This window comes from Chrysochloris asiatica, unplaced genomic scaffold (assembly GCF_000296735.1).
Source record: "Chrysochloris asiatica unplaced genomic scaffold, ChrAsi1.0 scaffold00022, whole genome shotgun sequence".
Lineage (NCBI taxonomy): Eukaryota > Metazoa > Chordata > Mammalia > Afrosoricida > Chrysochloridae > Chrysochloris > Chrysochloris asiatica.
The window spans coordinates 1327227-1344073 of NW_006408540.1; the positions used below are offsets into that span (position 1 = coordinate 1327227).

The 16847-nt window shown below is 35.7% G+C and overlaps 1 protein-coding gene across 1 annotated transcript; it reads right to left on the reverse strand.

Annotated features, from left to right (window-relative positions):
- Window positions 1-8510: 8510 nt before the first annotated feature.
- LOC102826453 (uncharacterized protein LOC100288395-like) lies at window positions 8511-8810 on the reverse strand. Its single transcript, XM_006837671.1, has one exon. It carries the CDS (start codon window positions 8808-8810, stop codon window positions 8511-8513), a length of 300 nt encoding a protein of 99 aa, XP_006837734.1.
- Window positions 8811-16847: the final 8037 nt, after the last annotated feature.

A 16847-nucleotide genomic window follows, 5' to 3' on the forward strand; every position in this document is an offset into this window, starting at 1 on the left:
TATAGAACTGTCTGTCATTTGCCTGAAAATTGAGCTATGGAGTGAGTTCAGTTCTATACTAGAAGGATAGTGTAGGACCATAGTCTATGGTATTCTACTAGTTTCTATCCAACCAGAGAATCTGTGTTGTTGTTTTTTTATATTTTGAGTTTTGTTCATATTTTTCTCCCATATTTTCTAGAACCTCCTAATGTGATCCCTTAATTGGTAGTGGTAGCTAGGTATCATCTAGTTATTCTGGTTTTAGGATTGTGGAGGCTGAGATTTTTGTAGTCCAGTGATCCTTTGTATACCAGATGCAACTACCTCTATGGACTTACATGACAATTCTTTATTCTAGGGTCAGTAAAAACTTAGCATTCTTCTGGAATTATTCTTGTGCCATGACCTACAGTCAAATAGCTTGTTACAAAAACAATTCTTAAATGCATGTAGTAATGGATAGAAGAGTCTTTTCTAATTCTGTCACTTTGTCCAGTTAATATTTTACTGTTTCCCAGCTGCTCCTATACAGTGTCACTACTGGTTACAACCGACTCAATGGCACTTAACAACAGCAACAACAACAAGGAATGATACTTGCCTTATTAATCTCTGAATATCATGAACTAAACACACAAAGTGGGCTCTAAATAAGTGCTTAATAAACAAATTAACTCATTTGTGGGCATTAAATATGTAATCTCAATTCAGTTTTTGTTTCATTTTGCTTTTTAAGTTTTAATGTACTTTCTACCTGCTGCATGAAAACTAACAGATAAGAAAGGGTTCATGAGAACCTCATTCATAGGAGATGTGGCCTCGAAACATAATTCTAAAAGATGTGGTTTGCCAAAGGGTGTTCCTTGGAACATTATTCTAGTGAGATACTCAGCAAACAATAATTCTAAAGCCTAGTAGGAGTTGATTCCAAAAGAGAAATATACACCACATTCCTATTTTGGGAAGCTATATTGTGCATTAGCTTCTGAAGAATTTGGAGCTTTGACTAACATATTATTTTGCAATTTATGTGAACACAAAAGTTTGCTCACTTTATATCTACTAACATTTGGACTTTTGATGTGGTACTGTAGGATAAGCACTGGACTGCAAACCACAAGGTCAGCAGTTCAAACCCACCAGCTTCTCCTTGGAAACCCTATACAGGATCACTGTGAGTGGGAACGAACTTGATGGCATTAGTCAGCTCCAGTAGGATGAATATATCCCACACCCAAGGTTAATTATTTACATTTAAAATGATCCAATTAGAAGATAAAAGAGGAATTCATGGCCTGAAATCTGGGTTTGCCTTCAGCACCTTTCTATGATGAGAGGTATATAATCACATCTTTAACTCTATATTAAAAGTTTCTATTCTCCAGAGGTCCAACTATTACTAACTGGACAAATAAAATCTGAGAATAAGCAAAGATATTGGAAAATTAATAATAAATGTATCTTAAACAGAAACAACCAAGAATCCAAACAGAAGCAGGTACTTAAATTACTTTACATTTAAGTTTCTGTAAATTTCCATCTTATGAAAACAACAATGACAAAAAGATAATTGCATATCTAAGCTTAGCTATATATTAACAAAACAGGAAACTTCTAGGATCTCAGGAGATCTAAAATACCCAAAATTGAAGCAAATGAATCTAAAGCAATAGGCTTTAAAATGGGATGCATAGTCCTCCAGTGTTCTCAAGATGCAACTGGAATCTAGGAGGAACTCTGATACTAGAAGAAAATGATAGAACATTGACTTTTCTCTTTCCTGTTAAATTTCTATTTTGCTTATGTTTTATCATTTACATCAGTCTTCTTAATGTGAATCTGTTATTTTTTTAAGCTAGGGAGATCTCTTTTTATTGCTTTAGTGACAAAGAACTAGAAATTGGACTAACATCTGGCCTGTCCCAAACCACACTGAACAAAGAATCAGGTTCTAAAAATACAATATCACCAGTTAATTTCAGAGCAGCTATTCTATGGAACACTGACCACTGTCCCTTTGATAGGTTATTATGCAGAATGCGCCATATTCCAAAATCTTTAGAAACTTTATTTTGAAATTTTTCAAACTGTTAATGATCTTCAGTTCCACATTGTTGAACAGGAGATTTACAGTTCTACTAACTTTGAACACTGCATGTTGTTTCTGTGACATAAAATGTAGGCCATGGATCCCCAAGATACTTTCACAGAAGAGCTGCTGACGGCAAAACGGCAAATGACTATGACTTCCCTATAAAGAGAAATAATTTTAAGAAGATAATCATTTGTCTTCAAATAAAAAGTTATTTGATCAACTATATGCTAATAATAAAAAATTCAGTCTCAAATCAGAGATTCAATTCAAAGAAATTCAAATCAGAGAATGAATTTTTGAGTGGGAAATTAAAGCTATTTATTTATTTGTGCAATGGGGAAAAGAGTTCATTTTCAAAATGGACTGGGGATATTTTTTTCTGTTGTAATAGGAAGGTGATATTGTCTTAACCATGATTATTAACCTTCTGGAATGAAATTGTAAATGATAGCATTGCCATTCTCTAAGATTTCCCCAGTTCATGGAAAGGTAGAAAGTTGAGACATAGATTTTATGGAATCATTGTGTGCATTTGTGTTTCTATGGAATATTCGTCGTGCACATGAATGTGTGTGTTAGTGTCCTGCCTCACCCTACCCCCACTTAATTTGACCTTGCTGCGTGTAAAATGGATTTGTGAGTACATCTGCAACAACATTGCTGGTACTTTAATAAATATAAACAAGACAAATTAAATCAGGTAAAGACTCAATCAAAAAAAAAAAAAAAAAGGAATTTGTCCTGCATCCTGAAGGCTTAACACTTTGTGGAAGCTCAATAAATATTAAATCAGGGTCAAAAAAATTCAAGGCTTATTGAATCATAGAAAAAAACTAATTTCAAATTCCTGTGCCATATGAAAGGAACCCTCCTTCTAGGCTCTGAATTCCAATTTTAAGATCCCTAGCAGGTATGCTTTAACAGATAATGCTTTCAGCCACCTACTATGAAGAGATACTATTTGTGATGCAAAGTAGGATGAAACCTTAAAGAATGTAATGAATGAAAATCTTGCACTGTAACTGGAAGCAAATAATTGGAGCTAACTAAATACCTCAGGAACAAAATGATTCATCAAGTCAATAATTCAATGATTTTCTTTATTCTATAACTGTAAAAATGCTTTGAAAAATAACCAGATCTTAAGCCAAGTTCTAATAATGTAAAAGATGAACAAATATCTACATGGGCTAAAATTTCTAGATGAAAAAACAGTGAGAATACATTAGCTCTGGTTAACCTGAGTCCACATCTTTCTGGAGCTTCTTTAAGAAGATCTATGCTTACCTAACAAATCTACCTTCTATAATCATTTTTACTTATAAAGGTACTCCAAAATATTCTGTATATTTTGGAGTTACTGCTAGGCAAATTCCATGAATTTCAAATAAAATAGATTTTTATTGAAGACAGATTCCTGATTATCACATGTAAAAAGACAAAGGTCAGAATTTCATCCCAGTCACTTAATAGCTGTATGACATGACCATGAGATTTAACTTCTCTGGTCTTCAGTTTCATCATCAGTAAAATGGGGATAAAAAACACTGATGTCAAAAGGTTCTTGTTCAGGTTAAGAGAGCAAAAATACATGAAGAAAAGGTTGACCTGCAAGAAGCACAGAATACGTATTTGTTTAAATCTAAAAGAGAATGAATCTGTGTGATAGCCCAGATGGAGCATAAGTGGGCCCTAGAAACGTTGGCTTTTATATTGATTGGTTGCATAATCCTGGAATATATCTGCAAACAGTGTCAGGCCACATGAATAAGAGAAAGAACTTGGAAGTACTGGAGCATAGTTTCAAAGACTTGAGTCAAGAGGGCAAGATTATACTCTGCTATGCCTTAAAGCTTCCATAGGAAGTCAATACTACCCTCCATTAGGTTCCCAAGATAACAATGAATAGATAATCCATTCTAAATCAGCCACAAAAATGCAGCTAACATGGATTATTCCTTAATACTCAAAACATATTTACCTATTAAAATTGTTTAAGGCCTAGCTCAATCTCACTTCTTTCAAGCATTTTCTCATTCTACAATCAAAGGTATGCTTCCCCAACAAAGAAAATGATGTTGCATTCTAAACACATCTCATTACACATTATACCAATTTGTATTTTTAGCTTATACCTGTATGAATCAGTTATTGTTGTACTGAAGTTACCTGAAAAACAACCCCATAATATCAGCAGCTTACAGCAACAGATATGTATTTTTCTCCTCCATTTATTTTCAACATTATTCTTAGACCAGTGGCTAACAGGAAATGTTTTTCTCATGGTGGATCACAGTAGTGTAAGCACACCTAAAGCCTTGCTTGCACCATGCCCACTAACACTACAGTGTTAGTAAGTCTCACCATCATGCCCAAAGACAATGGGGGAGTGGTGTGTATTTCACATATTCCAGTGTGAGGAGCTTCAATAGCACACGGCAATGAATGAATATTTGAAAGATAAAATTATCTAGTACTACGTTGTGTATTTTGTAGAGCAAGTTATTTTAGAGTCTAAAAGTCCAAGTAAGTGCTTTAAAAGCATTTGCTTACTCAGTCAATTCAGAATTGTGTACTACTGGAAACACAGCAATCCCATCCCTTGCACAGTGTGTGGCTCACAAGACACACTCAACCAATATTTGCTTAATTCATTTACTAATGAAGAAGATTTCAGTTATATAATTCCTTCAAGTATACAAACACCTAAGTAGGGGCTTCCGATAACAGCCACACTTCTTTTTATTGTGTTTCACAGTGGGTTTTTTTTTGTTTGTTTTGGTTTGGTTTTTATAAATTAAAGGTTTGTGGCAACCCTGTATTGAGCAAATCTATCAGCTCAAATTTTCCTAACAGCATGTACTCTCTTATGTCTGTGTCACATTTTGGTAGTTCCTACCATATTTCAAACAATTTCATAGTGTTATTGCACACGTAATAGACTACAGTATAGTGTAAACATAACTTTTATGTGTACTAAGAAACCAAAAAATGTAGGTAACTCACTTTATTGTGATATTCGCTTTATTTCTATGATTTGGAAATAAACACACAGTATTTCCAAAGTATGGCTATGCCATGTTTGTGCTTCTTGAATCCATTGCAAGAAACCACTTTCTTACCTGACAACCCAGTCAACTGCCTGATTATTACAACCCACATTATAGGCCATAAGAATCAGGCAGTGCCTGAAGCAATTAAAAGTACATTTTCATCCCCATCTCTCTGGGTAGTGAGAATGGTTAATGCACACAGGTAACCAAAACGTTGGAGATTCAAGTCCACCCAAAGGCAAGGACCTTGGGAGAAAGACTTGACAATCTTCTATGAAAACTTAACTTTCAAAATCATTGCAGAGCGCAGGATAACTCATAGCACACACGCATCATTATAAGTCAGGACTGAGTCCATGGGAATTGTTTGAGTTTGTTTGTTTGCTTTTTAAGAGCTCTGGGTTAGACATTTCACTGCTAGCTAAAAAGTCATCAGTTCAAGCCCACCAGTCTTACTGCAGGAGAAGGATGAGAACTTCTGCTTCTATAAAAATTTAAAGTCTTGGAAACGTTAAGGAGGACTTTCTATTCTGTTCTGTAAGGTCACTATGAGTTTTAATCAATTCAAAGGCAGTAGTTTGTCTGTTTTTATTAACTTATTTGTTGTTGTTAAGTAACGGTGAGTCAGTTCCAACTCAATAACAACCATGTATAGGGTTTCCAAGGAACAGCTGACAGGTTTGAACTGCCCACTCTGTGGTTAACAGTGCAGTGGTTTTTTTTGTTTGTTTGTTTATAAGGAGTACATTTCCCTTTAATCAGGCTTTGATGTACATGACTTGTGTCAATTGCTAACCAGTTATTTCTAATCATATCAAAATCTTAGGGTTGGTTAATTTACATATGACAAAAACAGAGCTTGGTTTATAAACCTGTTTAGAAACTAACTCCATATCACAAACTAAATCCCCACTGTTAATAATCATATAATAGTTGACAACATTATTACTTTTCTTCTTTCTTCTGAAAATCTCTTTTCTGCTAGGTTTTTGCTCCCAAATATTTTATTTCCCAAGCTCATTTCTTATCACTATTTACTCTGGTTCTAATTCTATTCCATGTAGCAAACATACTTAATACAACAGTCCACTCCTTGGAGTAGAGTTACATCTTAAGAATTCTTAAAACATATGTAATTACAAAAGCAAAACAAACATTGCAATATATTTCATGTAGTTCTAATGTAGCATTATAGTCCAAAATTTTCAAGTGAACCAGCTAGCCAAAGGGCTAGCCACCTCCACATATTATGAGATTGAAATATCTTCCTGCTTTGACATCTATGAACTGTGTTGGCCATTAGTTGTTTACAGTAGGATTCAGGTTCCAATCTTGTTTCAAGGTCTAGAGTAGTCGTCCCGGTTTCTCTTGATATATTTTGAAGATCTTCTTGCATTAGCATGATTGTGTTCCTTTGTTAACCCTAAGCATTTAACAAACTCACATTAACCTATTCTGAAATTATAAAATCCAAATTAAGGTCTTATCCACAATATTTGGTCCATGATAGAACTTTTTATTCTATTATTCATATCTTTGTTTGCCTCTAAATAAGATACATAGTCTATAGTGGTGGCTGTGTGTCATCAAGTTGGTTCCAATTCCTGTTGTTAAGTTTCATCGAGTTGGAGCCAACTCATAGCGACCCTGTATAGGGTTTCTGAGGCTGTAAGTCTTTAAGGGGGCAGAAAGCCTCATCTTTCTCCTATGGAGTGGCTGATGGATTCTAACTGCTGATTTTGCAGTTAACAGTCAAACTCATAACCCACTGTACCACTAGGGCTCCTTATATAGTCTATGGTGGTGGTGTGCCCTGGAGTTGGTCCCGACTCATAATGATCCTGCATAGGGTTTCTGAGGCTATGAGTCTTTAAGGGAGCAGAAAGCCTCATCTTTCTCCCACAGAACAGCTGGTAGTTTTGAAGAGCTGACCTTGAAATCAGCAGCCCAATCATTACTACTACACTACCAGAGCTCCTTTATATAATCTATAATCATCCTTATTTATCTTTCACCATACCACCCAAGCCATCAAGTTACTTCTGAGTTACAACAACTCCATGTATGTCAGAGCAGAACTGTAATTCACAGGGTTTTCAATGGCTTATTTGGGGGAAGTAGACAATCAGGTCTTTTTTCTAAGTCACTGATGGGTGCATTTGAACCTCCAACCTTTTGATTAGCAACCTAATGCATTAACCATTTGTACTAACCATTTAAAGAAAGCTAACTATGCATGTAAATCTCATTTAGTATTAGATTCAGCACTTGGCATGTTGGTCAGCTTTGAATTCATCTGTATTAAATTTCATTTCAATCCTTTTGACTATGTTTTAGGACTCTAAATTGCTATGTCTTCCACCAATGCAGTTTGCTTTCTCTTTGTCATTTCTTCACAATATACATATATTACATTGGCCAATGGCAGACTGGTATGTCTTTGCCATATTTCTGCCTATGCTATGAATACAAAGACTATCTTCTGAGGAGGCCCAGAGTATTCATGGGCTTGTCTGAAGGATAGTTATCCTTCCAAATGGAAATGAATTGGTATTGTCAGTGAATATCTTATATATTTGTTTGGTCCGTCTGTTTTCATATGATGAAAACCACTACTACGGAGTCAATTCTAACTCATCGTGATGTAAAACTTTATGAGGATGTAAAACTTTATGGGAGCAGAAGGCATCCTATTCTATTTTCTTCTTCAATTGCTAGAATTAAAGTGGTTATTAGTTCACATGTTTAACTTCATATTGGTCTCAGCTCTCAATATTAAAGATTTCTAGGTCAAGGTTACATCAGGTCCACTGTAATAAGCCTATTAGATATTCTTTTTAAATGCAGTTATACACAAGAAAATGGACTTTATCCACTTCCATGTTTGCCTTTCCATTGGTGAATAGTTCTTGTAGGGCTTTGTTTAGTTCTTCTAATATGGACACATCTCTTTATTAAAATTTGGTATAATTTTCCTGTTGCATTTAGTCAGACGTATTGCAGAGTAGTTGTGATGTATGTCATCACACATGTGTGCTGCAACAGTCCTGTACTGGAACCTCTTGGTCCAATTTTTTAAAAAGATTTCTCCTTGATAACAGTCATCTGAGAACCTTCATGCCATTTTATTATTTGGTAAATGTTGCTTCTTTCAGAATTATTTCCATTAATTCCTTAAATTATTTCCATCAATTCCTTAAACACCCAGGAAGAAGAAAAGACACCCGTCTCTGCTGGAAGCAAATAAAATCTTACTTGTTCTATAAGGTATTGGTAATGAAAAAGTGCAGACATAAAAGAAAACTAACATTTCTATATCCATAAAAATATGACTACATTTGAAACAAATAAACAATATGCTGCTGGAGACAAATTGCATCTTAATCACTTCTTAAATCATCGATTATACCACAGAGCGAATCATCACAGAAGTCATCCATGGCTAACATAGCTTGATCTATATCAAGGATTAGGTCTTCATCATCCCTTGGTGTAAGATCCGGCAGCGGTGGTTCCTCAGGAGGAGGTGCATCTCTATTCATCTCTTCTTCTCTATCATTTTGTTCATTGGAAGGACGTTGTTGTTCTTGCGTCATCTTGTGTTCTTCAGCGATTGTTATTAACTGGGCTACACAGTTAACAAGTCCACCAAGCAGCACAGGAATCAACACTGACTCCATGCCTCTATGCCCTTCTCAGTAGATAATATATGACGAAAAGTTGCCACAGATGGGATCCTGATGACAAGGAACCCTGTGGGCTGTCAATGGCACTGTGGTTGATTTAGACAAGAAATAAGGCTGTTAATATTATGGAGATGACCAAGTACAGAATGAGGCCAGTAGTCCTACAGTACTTTTTGATGATGTTGATGAACTTCCCACAAAGTTTAAACTAGTAGAGAACTGCTGTTATAATGATCATCAGACAGATTGCCATAGCCAAGAGACAACAGCAAAACAGATCTGTAATGGATCTGAGAAGGCCAAGACTCAGTAGGTTTTCGGGACTTCACACTTTCAAACACAATGGAGTAGATTGTGCTAGAAACGCTTTCACCACAACTAACCATGAGCAGAGTTTTTGGCAGGCAGCGTGGCTGGAAAAATTCTGCAGTGTTTTTATCCTATAGTGCCACAAAGGCACTAAAGTTTACTCACATCTATGGTTGATTACAAGAAGCAATGTATTACAAAAAGGACAGTAACAACAGTTTGGTTGTCCTTTCTGATATATGAGCCTTAGAAACAAGTCAGCACTGCTCCCCTGAGGCCATGTCTCTTTGATGCTCTCCATGTTTTTTGTGTCATTTTTTACCATTCCTATACTGTAGAATTGATGCTTTTGAGTTGTGGTGTTGGAGGAGAACACTGAAAGTGCATGGGCTGCCAAAAGAACCAATAGATCCATTTTAGAAGTGCAGCCAAACTTCATGTCTCATACCTTTGGACATATTGTCAGGAGGGACCAGTCACTGGAGAAGGATATCATGTTAGGTAAGGTGGGGGGACAGAGAAAAAGAGGAAGACCCCAAATGATATGGATTGGCCAAGTGGTAGCATCAATGGACTCAAGCATGGCAACAGTACTGAGGTTGGCCCAGGATCAGGCAGTGTTTTGTTCTGCTGTGCATAAGGTTGCTATGAGTCAGTACCAACTCAATGGCACCAAACAACAGCAACAACATAACCCATTATGAAGTCCTGGTGTGACACTGTGGGTTAATGCGCTAGACCGCAAGGTCAGTGGTTCAAATTCAATAGCCACTCCTCAGAAAACCTATATAGGGTAGCTATGAGTTGAAAATGTCTCAACGGCACTTGACAACTACAGCAACAACCCATTAAACACCATCATTAGTGATAGTCATGTTAATCCATAAGAATTTTTGATAGAGTGATTAAGTGTGAGTCTTAAATCATTTGAAAATATATGATATAAAAGCTGATTAATCACATCATTTAATTGCTTTAGTATCTAACATTATCATTAAAAAATTTCCATTAGGCATTAAAGTCTACAGTACCCGAAGTACTGAATTAGTTTAATGAGTGGAAAGGGAAGTGAAACATTTGCTGATTCATTTCATGGGGGAAAAAACTAAATTTCTCAGAGCATTTGGTTTCTTCACTCTTAAGCTTTGTCAACACTCCATATAAAATGTATCCCTCTGTCTCTAGTTTATATAATGACAGCAAGATGTCAGTTATAAGGCTGTCTCAAGACTCAGCTATTATTTAATTATCTTCTGGAAAATAATTTCCAAATGTGACAAGGGAATGGACAGTTCTCTGGAGTTTACTAAATTTACTTTCTCCTTCATTGTGTCTAATCTATTTCTTCATACATCTCCCTTGCAGGGGCATATCCAAGGTTTGTAGCACCTAAGGTTTATATAATTGAGGAGATGACGTTTTAATGAAAAGACTACCAAAAAAAAAAAAAAAAAAGACACAAAGTCTGCAAGTGAGGAGTCCTGAAACTTAAGCTTCATTAGTTTATGGACTAATTAATCTCTGCTTCCCATAGACACAGGGCTACCAGGTAAAATATTGGATTCTCAGTTAAAATTGAAATATAAATAACAGATTTTCTTATTGCATTTGTACATCCTTTGGAGGCATAGTAAAATTCTTTTTTATACTGAAAAAGTATTTCTTGTTTACCTGAAATTCAAACTGAACTGAGCATCCTATATATTTATTTGCTAATTAAAAACAGGAGAGAAAAGACTCATATCTAAATTCCCCAAAGTAAATTCATATATACCCATATGTATCTCTTTAGATCATCTATGATTTCCCTTCGCTACTAGATCCCTGGTTCTTGAGCTAATAAATATTTTATAATTGAATTTCACTCATCCTGGGTTATAAACACTATGGATTTTTAATTAATCCACATTTAATTATATGTAGAAGACATGTGGTATGAATGAATGTTTTTTACTTAAAGATAAGTTCTGTAGTAGAGACCATAATGTTTTGAAAGGAATGTCAACAGATTGTCATATTTAAGAAAAGAAAGTTTGTAATACTCAACATCCCTCAGTAATGTGTTCTATCTAGTCTTTATAATCAAGACATCCTTCATAATCTGTTACCCAGGCCTTCCTTCTAGAATTTAACCCTCTTGTCCTTGCCTTAACTAAACAGAAACCATCACTTAGGAATATATGACTTTCTAGATTGCACTATTAAGTCTTTGTTAGGCAAAATAATGATTGCTTTAGGGTTCCCTACAGGAAATATTTCCCAACATTAGAATAGAGCTAACTCTTCTCCCCACAAATACCCTCTTCTTATAGATAAAGATGCTAAGGAAAGTCAAAACTAACATTGAATATAATTTGGCTTACAGGTCAGGATTCCTGTTCAACTTTTGGGAAATTATGAGTGTATTTTGAATTTTTTATCATATTTACTAAAGAATGAAAATGCTTGTCAGATAAATGGATTATACAGTAATTGAAGAATTAAAATATTATGGATGAACTCACATGCCTGATAACTTAGTGGCTACAAATACAGGGTGAACATTTTACTCTGAAAAATTTGAAACTGAAATTAATTTTAAAATATGTGGAGAAACAACAAATAATATTATTGGATAAACACAAGATTCAGTACATACGTCTCAAAGTGACAACTTCGAAATCAATGTACACTGCATTTACAAGTTGTTCCGATTCTTAATACCTTATTTAATATGTATTCTCATGTATAAATGAGAAAATAAGATGTAAAGATTTTTTTAAAAACACATTTAAAGCACAATACTATGACTACAACACAATTCAATAAATGTTTGCTATTATGATTGTCATTTTTACCATTAATTCAAATAAATGATCAATATATGTATAAAACCATAGATTTTCCTCTCTTAGAATTGTTTCACTTTTATAACTGTCTGAAGGCTTTACTTTTAACTATTTGATAATTGCTAGTTGTAGCGTAGTGTTTATGAATCAGACTGTGAACCTTAAGGTCAGCAGTTCTAAACTACCAGCTGTTCTGTGGGAGAAAAATGAGGCTTTCGGCTCCCTTAAAGGTTTATAGCCTCAGAAACCCTGTAGAGGGTCATTATGGGTCAGAATTGACTCGATAGTATTTAAGAACAACAACAATAGTATAAATATGGAGTTCTGGTGTGGCACTGTGGGCTAATACGTTAGACTGCAAGGTTGGTTGGAACCACAAGGTGAACGGTTCAAGTTCATCAATTGTTCCTTGGAAACCCTATAGGTTTGCTATGAATTAGAACCAACTCGATGGCACTTAACAACATCAACAACAAGTATAAACATGGAGTTCTGGTGTACCATTCTAGTATAAGCACTGGACCGCTAACTGTAAAGTAGGAACTTGAAAACACCAGCCACTTCTCAGAAACCCTATAACAGGATCACTATGAGTTGGAACAGGCTCAACAGCACTTAACAAAAAGTATAAATAGAGATAATCTTTAAATATGCAAAGCCAAAATTTTATATTTGTATATTATACACATTTATGTAGTATATCCAGCATCATAATGGTGTCGTCTACTACTCATCTGTCGGTTTGTCGTACAGTGGTGGCTTGTGAATTGCTTTGATTCTGGAAGCTATGCCTCTGGTATTTTAAATACCAGCAGGGTGACCCATGGTGGACAGCTTTCAGAGGAGCTTCCAGATGAAGACAGACTAGAAAGAAGGAGAGACAAACTACATCCAAATATTTAGTCACTGAAAACCTTATGCATAACAGAGCAACACTGCCAAATATAGTGCCAGAAAATGAGCCACTCGGGTTGGAAGGCACTCAAAATATGACTGGGGAATAGCTGCCTCCTCAAAGTACAGTCAACCGTGATGATGCTAATGGAGTAAAGCCCATGGGAATAAAGCCCATGGGACCTTCACTTGCCGATGATGCACAACTCAAAATGAAGAGAAACAGCTGTAAACATCCATTGAAAATCAGAACATGGACTGTATCAAGTATGGAAATTAGAAAATTAGAAATTGTCAAAAATGAAATGGAATGCAAAATCATCGATATGCTAGGCATTAGTAAGCTGAAATGGACTGGTATTGGCAATTTTGAATTTGACAACCACATGGTTTACTATGCTGGGAATGACAAATTGAAGAGGAATGGTTTTGCATTCATTGTAAAAAAGAACATATCAGGATCAGTTATGAGATACAACACTGTTTGTGATAGGATAATACCCATGCACATACAGGGAAGACCAGTTAATACCACTATTATTCAAATTTAAGCACTAACCACTAAAGCCAGTGAGGATGAAATAGAAGAATTCTACCAACTTCTTCAATCTGAAATTGATCAAACATGCAATCAAGATGTATTGATCATTACTGGTGATTGGAATGCAAAGGTTGGAAACAAAGAGGAAGAATCAGTAGCTGGAGTTTATGGCCTTGGCGATAGAAATGATGCTGGAGATTGCATGATAGAAGTCTTTAAAACCAATGAATTATTCATTTCAGATACCTTCTTTAGATAGCATAAGAGACATGGACTTCACCAAATGGAACACACAGAAATCAAATTGACTAAATCTGTGGAAAGAGACGGTAGAAAGCTCCATATCATGAGCCAAAACAAGTCCAGGTGCAGATTGTGGAACAGACCATCAATTGCTCATATACAAATTCAGACTGGAACTGAAGAAAATGAAAACAAGTCCAGGAGAGCCAAACTATGACCTTGAATGTATCCCACCTGAATTTAGAGATCATTTGAAGAACAGATTTGATACATTAGACACTAAAGACTGAACCCAGAACAGTTGTGGGATGACATCAAGAACATCATACAGGAAGAAAGCAAAACGTCATTAAGAAGACAAAAAAAAGGAAAAGATCAAAATGGATGTCAGAAGAAACTCTGAAACTTGCTGTTCAGTGTAGAGATGCTAACGCAAATGTAAGAAATGAGGAAGGAGGTACAAGAGCTGAACAGAAAATTTCAAAGTTCAGCTCAAGAAGACAAAGTCAAATATTACAACGAAATGTGCAAGATCTGGAGTAAGAAACAAAAAGGGAAGAACACACTCAACATTTCTCAAGCTGGGGGAACTGAAGAAAAAAATTCAAACCTCACCTTTCATTATTGAAGGATTCGCTGGGCAAATTATTGAATGATGTAGAAAGCCTCAAAAGAAGTTGGAAGGAATGTGCAGAGTCACTGTATCAAAAGGAAATGGTTGATGTTCAACTATTTCAAGAGGTAGCATATGATCAAGAGCCAATGATACAGAAGGAAGAAGTCCAAGATGCATTGAAGGAATTGGCAAAGAAAAAGGCACCAGGAATTGATGGAATAAAAACTGAAATATTTCAATACAGTTAGGCAGCACTGGAGGCACTCATTCATCTATACCATGAAATTTAGAAGACAACTATCTGGCCAACTGATTGAAAGAGATCCATATGCTGAACAAATAATCCAAGAAGCTGGGTTATATGAAGGAAAACACGGCATCAGATTGGAGGAAGATTCATTAACAACCTGTGATATACAGATGATACAACCTTGCTTGCTGAAAGTGAAAAGGACTTAAAATACTTACTGATGAGGATCGAAGACCACAGCCTTCGGTATGGATTACATCTCAATTTAAAGAAAACAAAAATCCTCACCATTGGACCAATAAACAACATTTTTATCAACGGAGAAAATATTGAAGTTGTCAAGTACTTCATTCTTCTTGGATCAACTATCAACACTCATGGAAGCAGCATTCAAGAAATCAAATGATGTATTGCATTAGTCAAAGCGGCTGCACAAGACCTTTTTAAAGTGTTGAAGAGCAAAGATGTCAGCTTGAGGACTAAATTCATCTAATCCAAACCATGGTATTTTCAACAACCTCATATGTATGCAAAAGCTGGATAGTGAATAAGGAAGACCATAGAAAAATTGATGCTTTTGAGTTATGGCGTTGGAGGAGAATATTGAAAGTGCCATGAGCTGCCAAAAGAATCAACAGATCTGTGTTGGAAAAAACACAGTCAGAGTGCTCCTTGGAGGCCAAGATAGCCAAACTTCGTCTTTCATACTTTGGACATATTGTCACTGAGAAGGATGTCATGTTTGGTAAGGTGAAGGGTCAGAGAAGAATAGGAAGACCCCCATCGATATGGATTAGTCAAGTGGCAGCATCAATGGTTTCAAGTGTGGCAACAATTGTGTGGTTGGCCCAGGACCAGGCGGTGTTTTGTTCTGTTGTGCATAGGGTAGCAATGAGTCAGTACCTACTTGATGGCACCTAACAACAACAACAACAAGGTGCTCTGGTAGCATAGTGGCTACGAATCAGGCTGCGAACCACAAGGTCAGCAGTTCGAAACTACCAGCTGTTCAGCGGAAGAAAGATGAGGCTTTCTGCTCATGTAAAGATTTACAGCCTCAGAAACCCTGTACAGGGTCGCTATGAGTCGGAACCAACTCCACGACACATAATAACAACAACAACAGTGGTATTGTAATTACATTTTAATGTATTTCTTGTTATTATCAATGGTAACAATCAAGTTAATTAAAAAAAAAATCATGATGATAACTATGCATGATATTGCTTAAAACTTTGACCTTAAAGTAAGATGATTGCTATGCCTCTGTAAGTTTTATCCATTTTTGTTTGTTCTCTCCTCTCTTCCATAGAACCATCTAACATGATCTCTTCTGGCAGCTTTTCATGTTTCTACAGGTGTCTCTTTATTTTTTTCTCTTTAGTAACTGCTATGAACAAATGATTTATTCTCCTTATTTTAGCTTATAAACCATTGAGCATCTACAGTGTATCTGGAATTTTTCTGTATGAAAGAGCAAAAACAAAATAATAAAATATAATCTCTACCTACAAGAGGTTCAGTTAAATGAGAAGATAGACATTTAAGCTTGTTGTTGTTTTGTTGTTGTTCTTAGTTCAACTCAGTTCTGATTATTAACAACTCTATGCACAACAGAATGAAGCATTACTTGGTCCTGCACTATCCTCACAATTGTTACATTTGAGTCCATTGCTGCTGTCACTGTTTCAGTCCATCTGGTTTGAGGTCTTCCTCGTTTTTGCTGAACATCTACTTTTCCAAGCACGATGTCATTCTACAGGGACCGGTCTGCCATGATAACATATTCAAAGTATGAGAGATGAACTCACACCATCCTGGCTTCTAAGAAGCCTTCTGGCTGTACTTTTTACAAGACAGATTTGTTCATTCTTCTGGTAGTCCACTTTTAACATTCTTCTCCAACACCATAATTCAAGAACATCTATTCTTCTCTAGCCTTCCTTATTCGTTGTCCAACTTTCACATGTGTATGAAACGATTGAAAATACTATTGCTTGGGTCAAAACACTCCTTAGTCCTTAAACTGAATTGTTTGCTCTTGAACACTTCAAAGAAATCTTTTGCAGCAAATTTTCCTAATGCAGCATGTCATTTGGTATCTTGGCTTCTGCTTCCATGAGTGCTAATTGTTGATTCAAGCAAAATGAAGTCTTTGACAACTTTAGTCTTTTCTCCATTTATCATGATGTTATTTTTGGTCCTGTTGTGAGTTTTTTTTTTTTTTTTCTTTACATTGAGGTGCAATCCATACTGAAGGCTATAGATTTTGATCCTCCTCAGTAGGTATTTGAAGTACTCTTCTTTTCCAGAAAGCAAGATTATATCATCTGCAGATTATAGGTTTCTA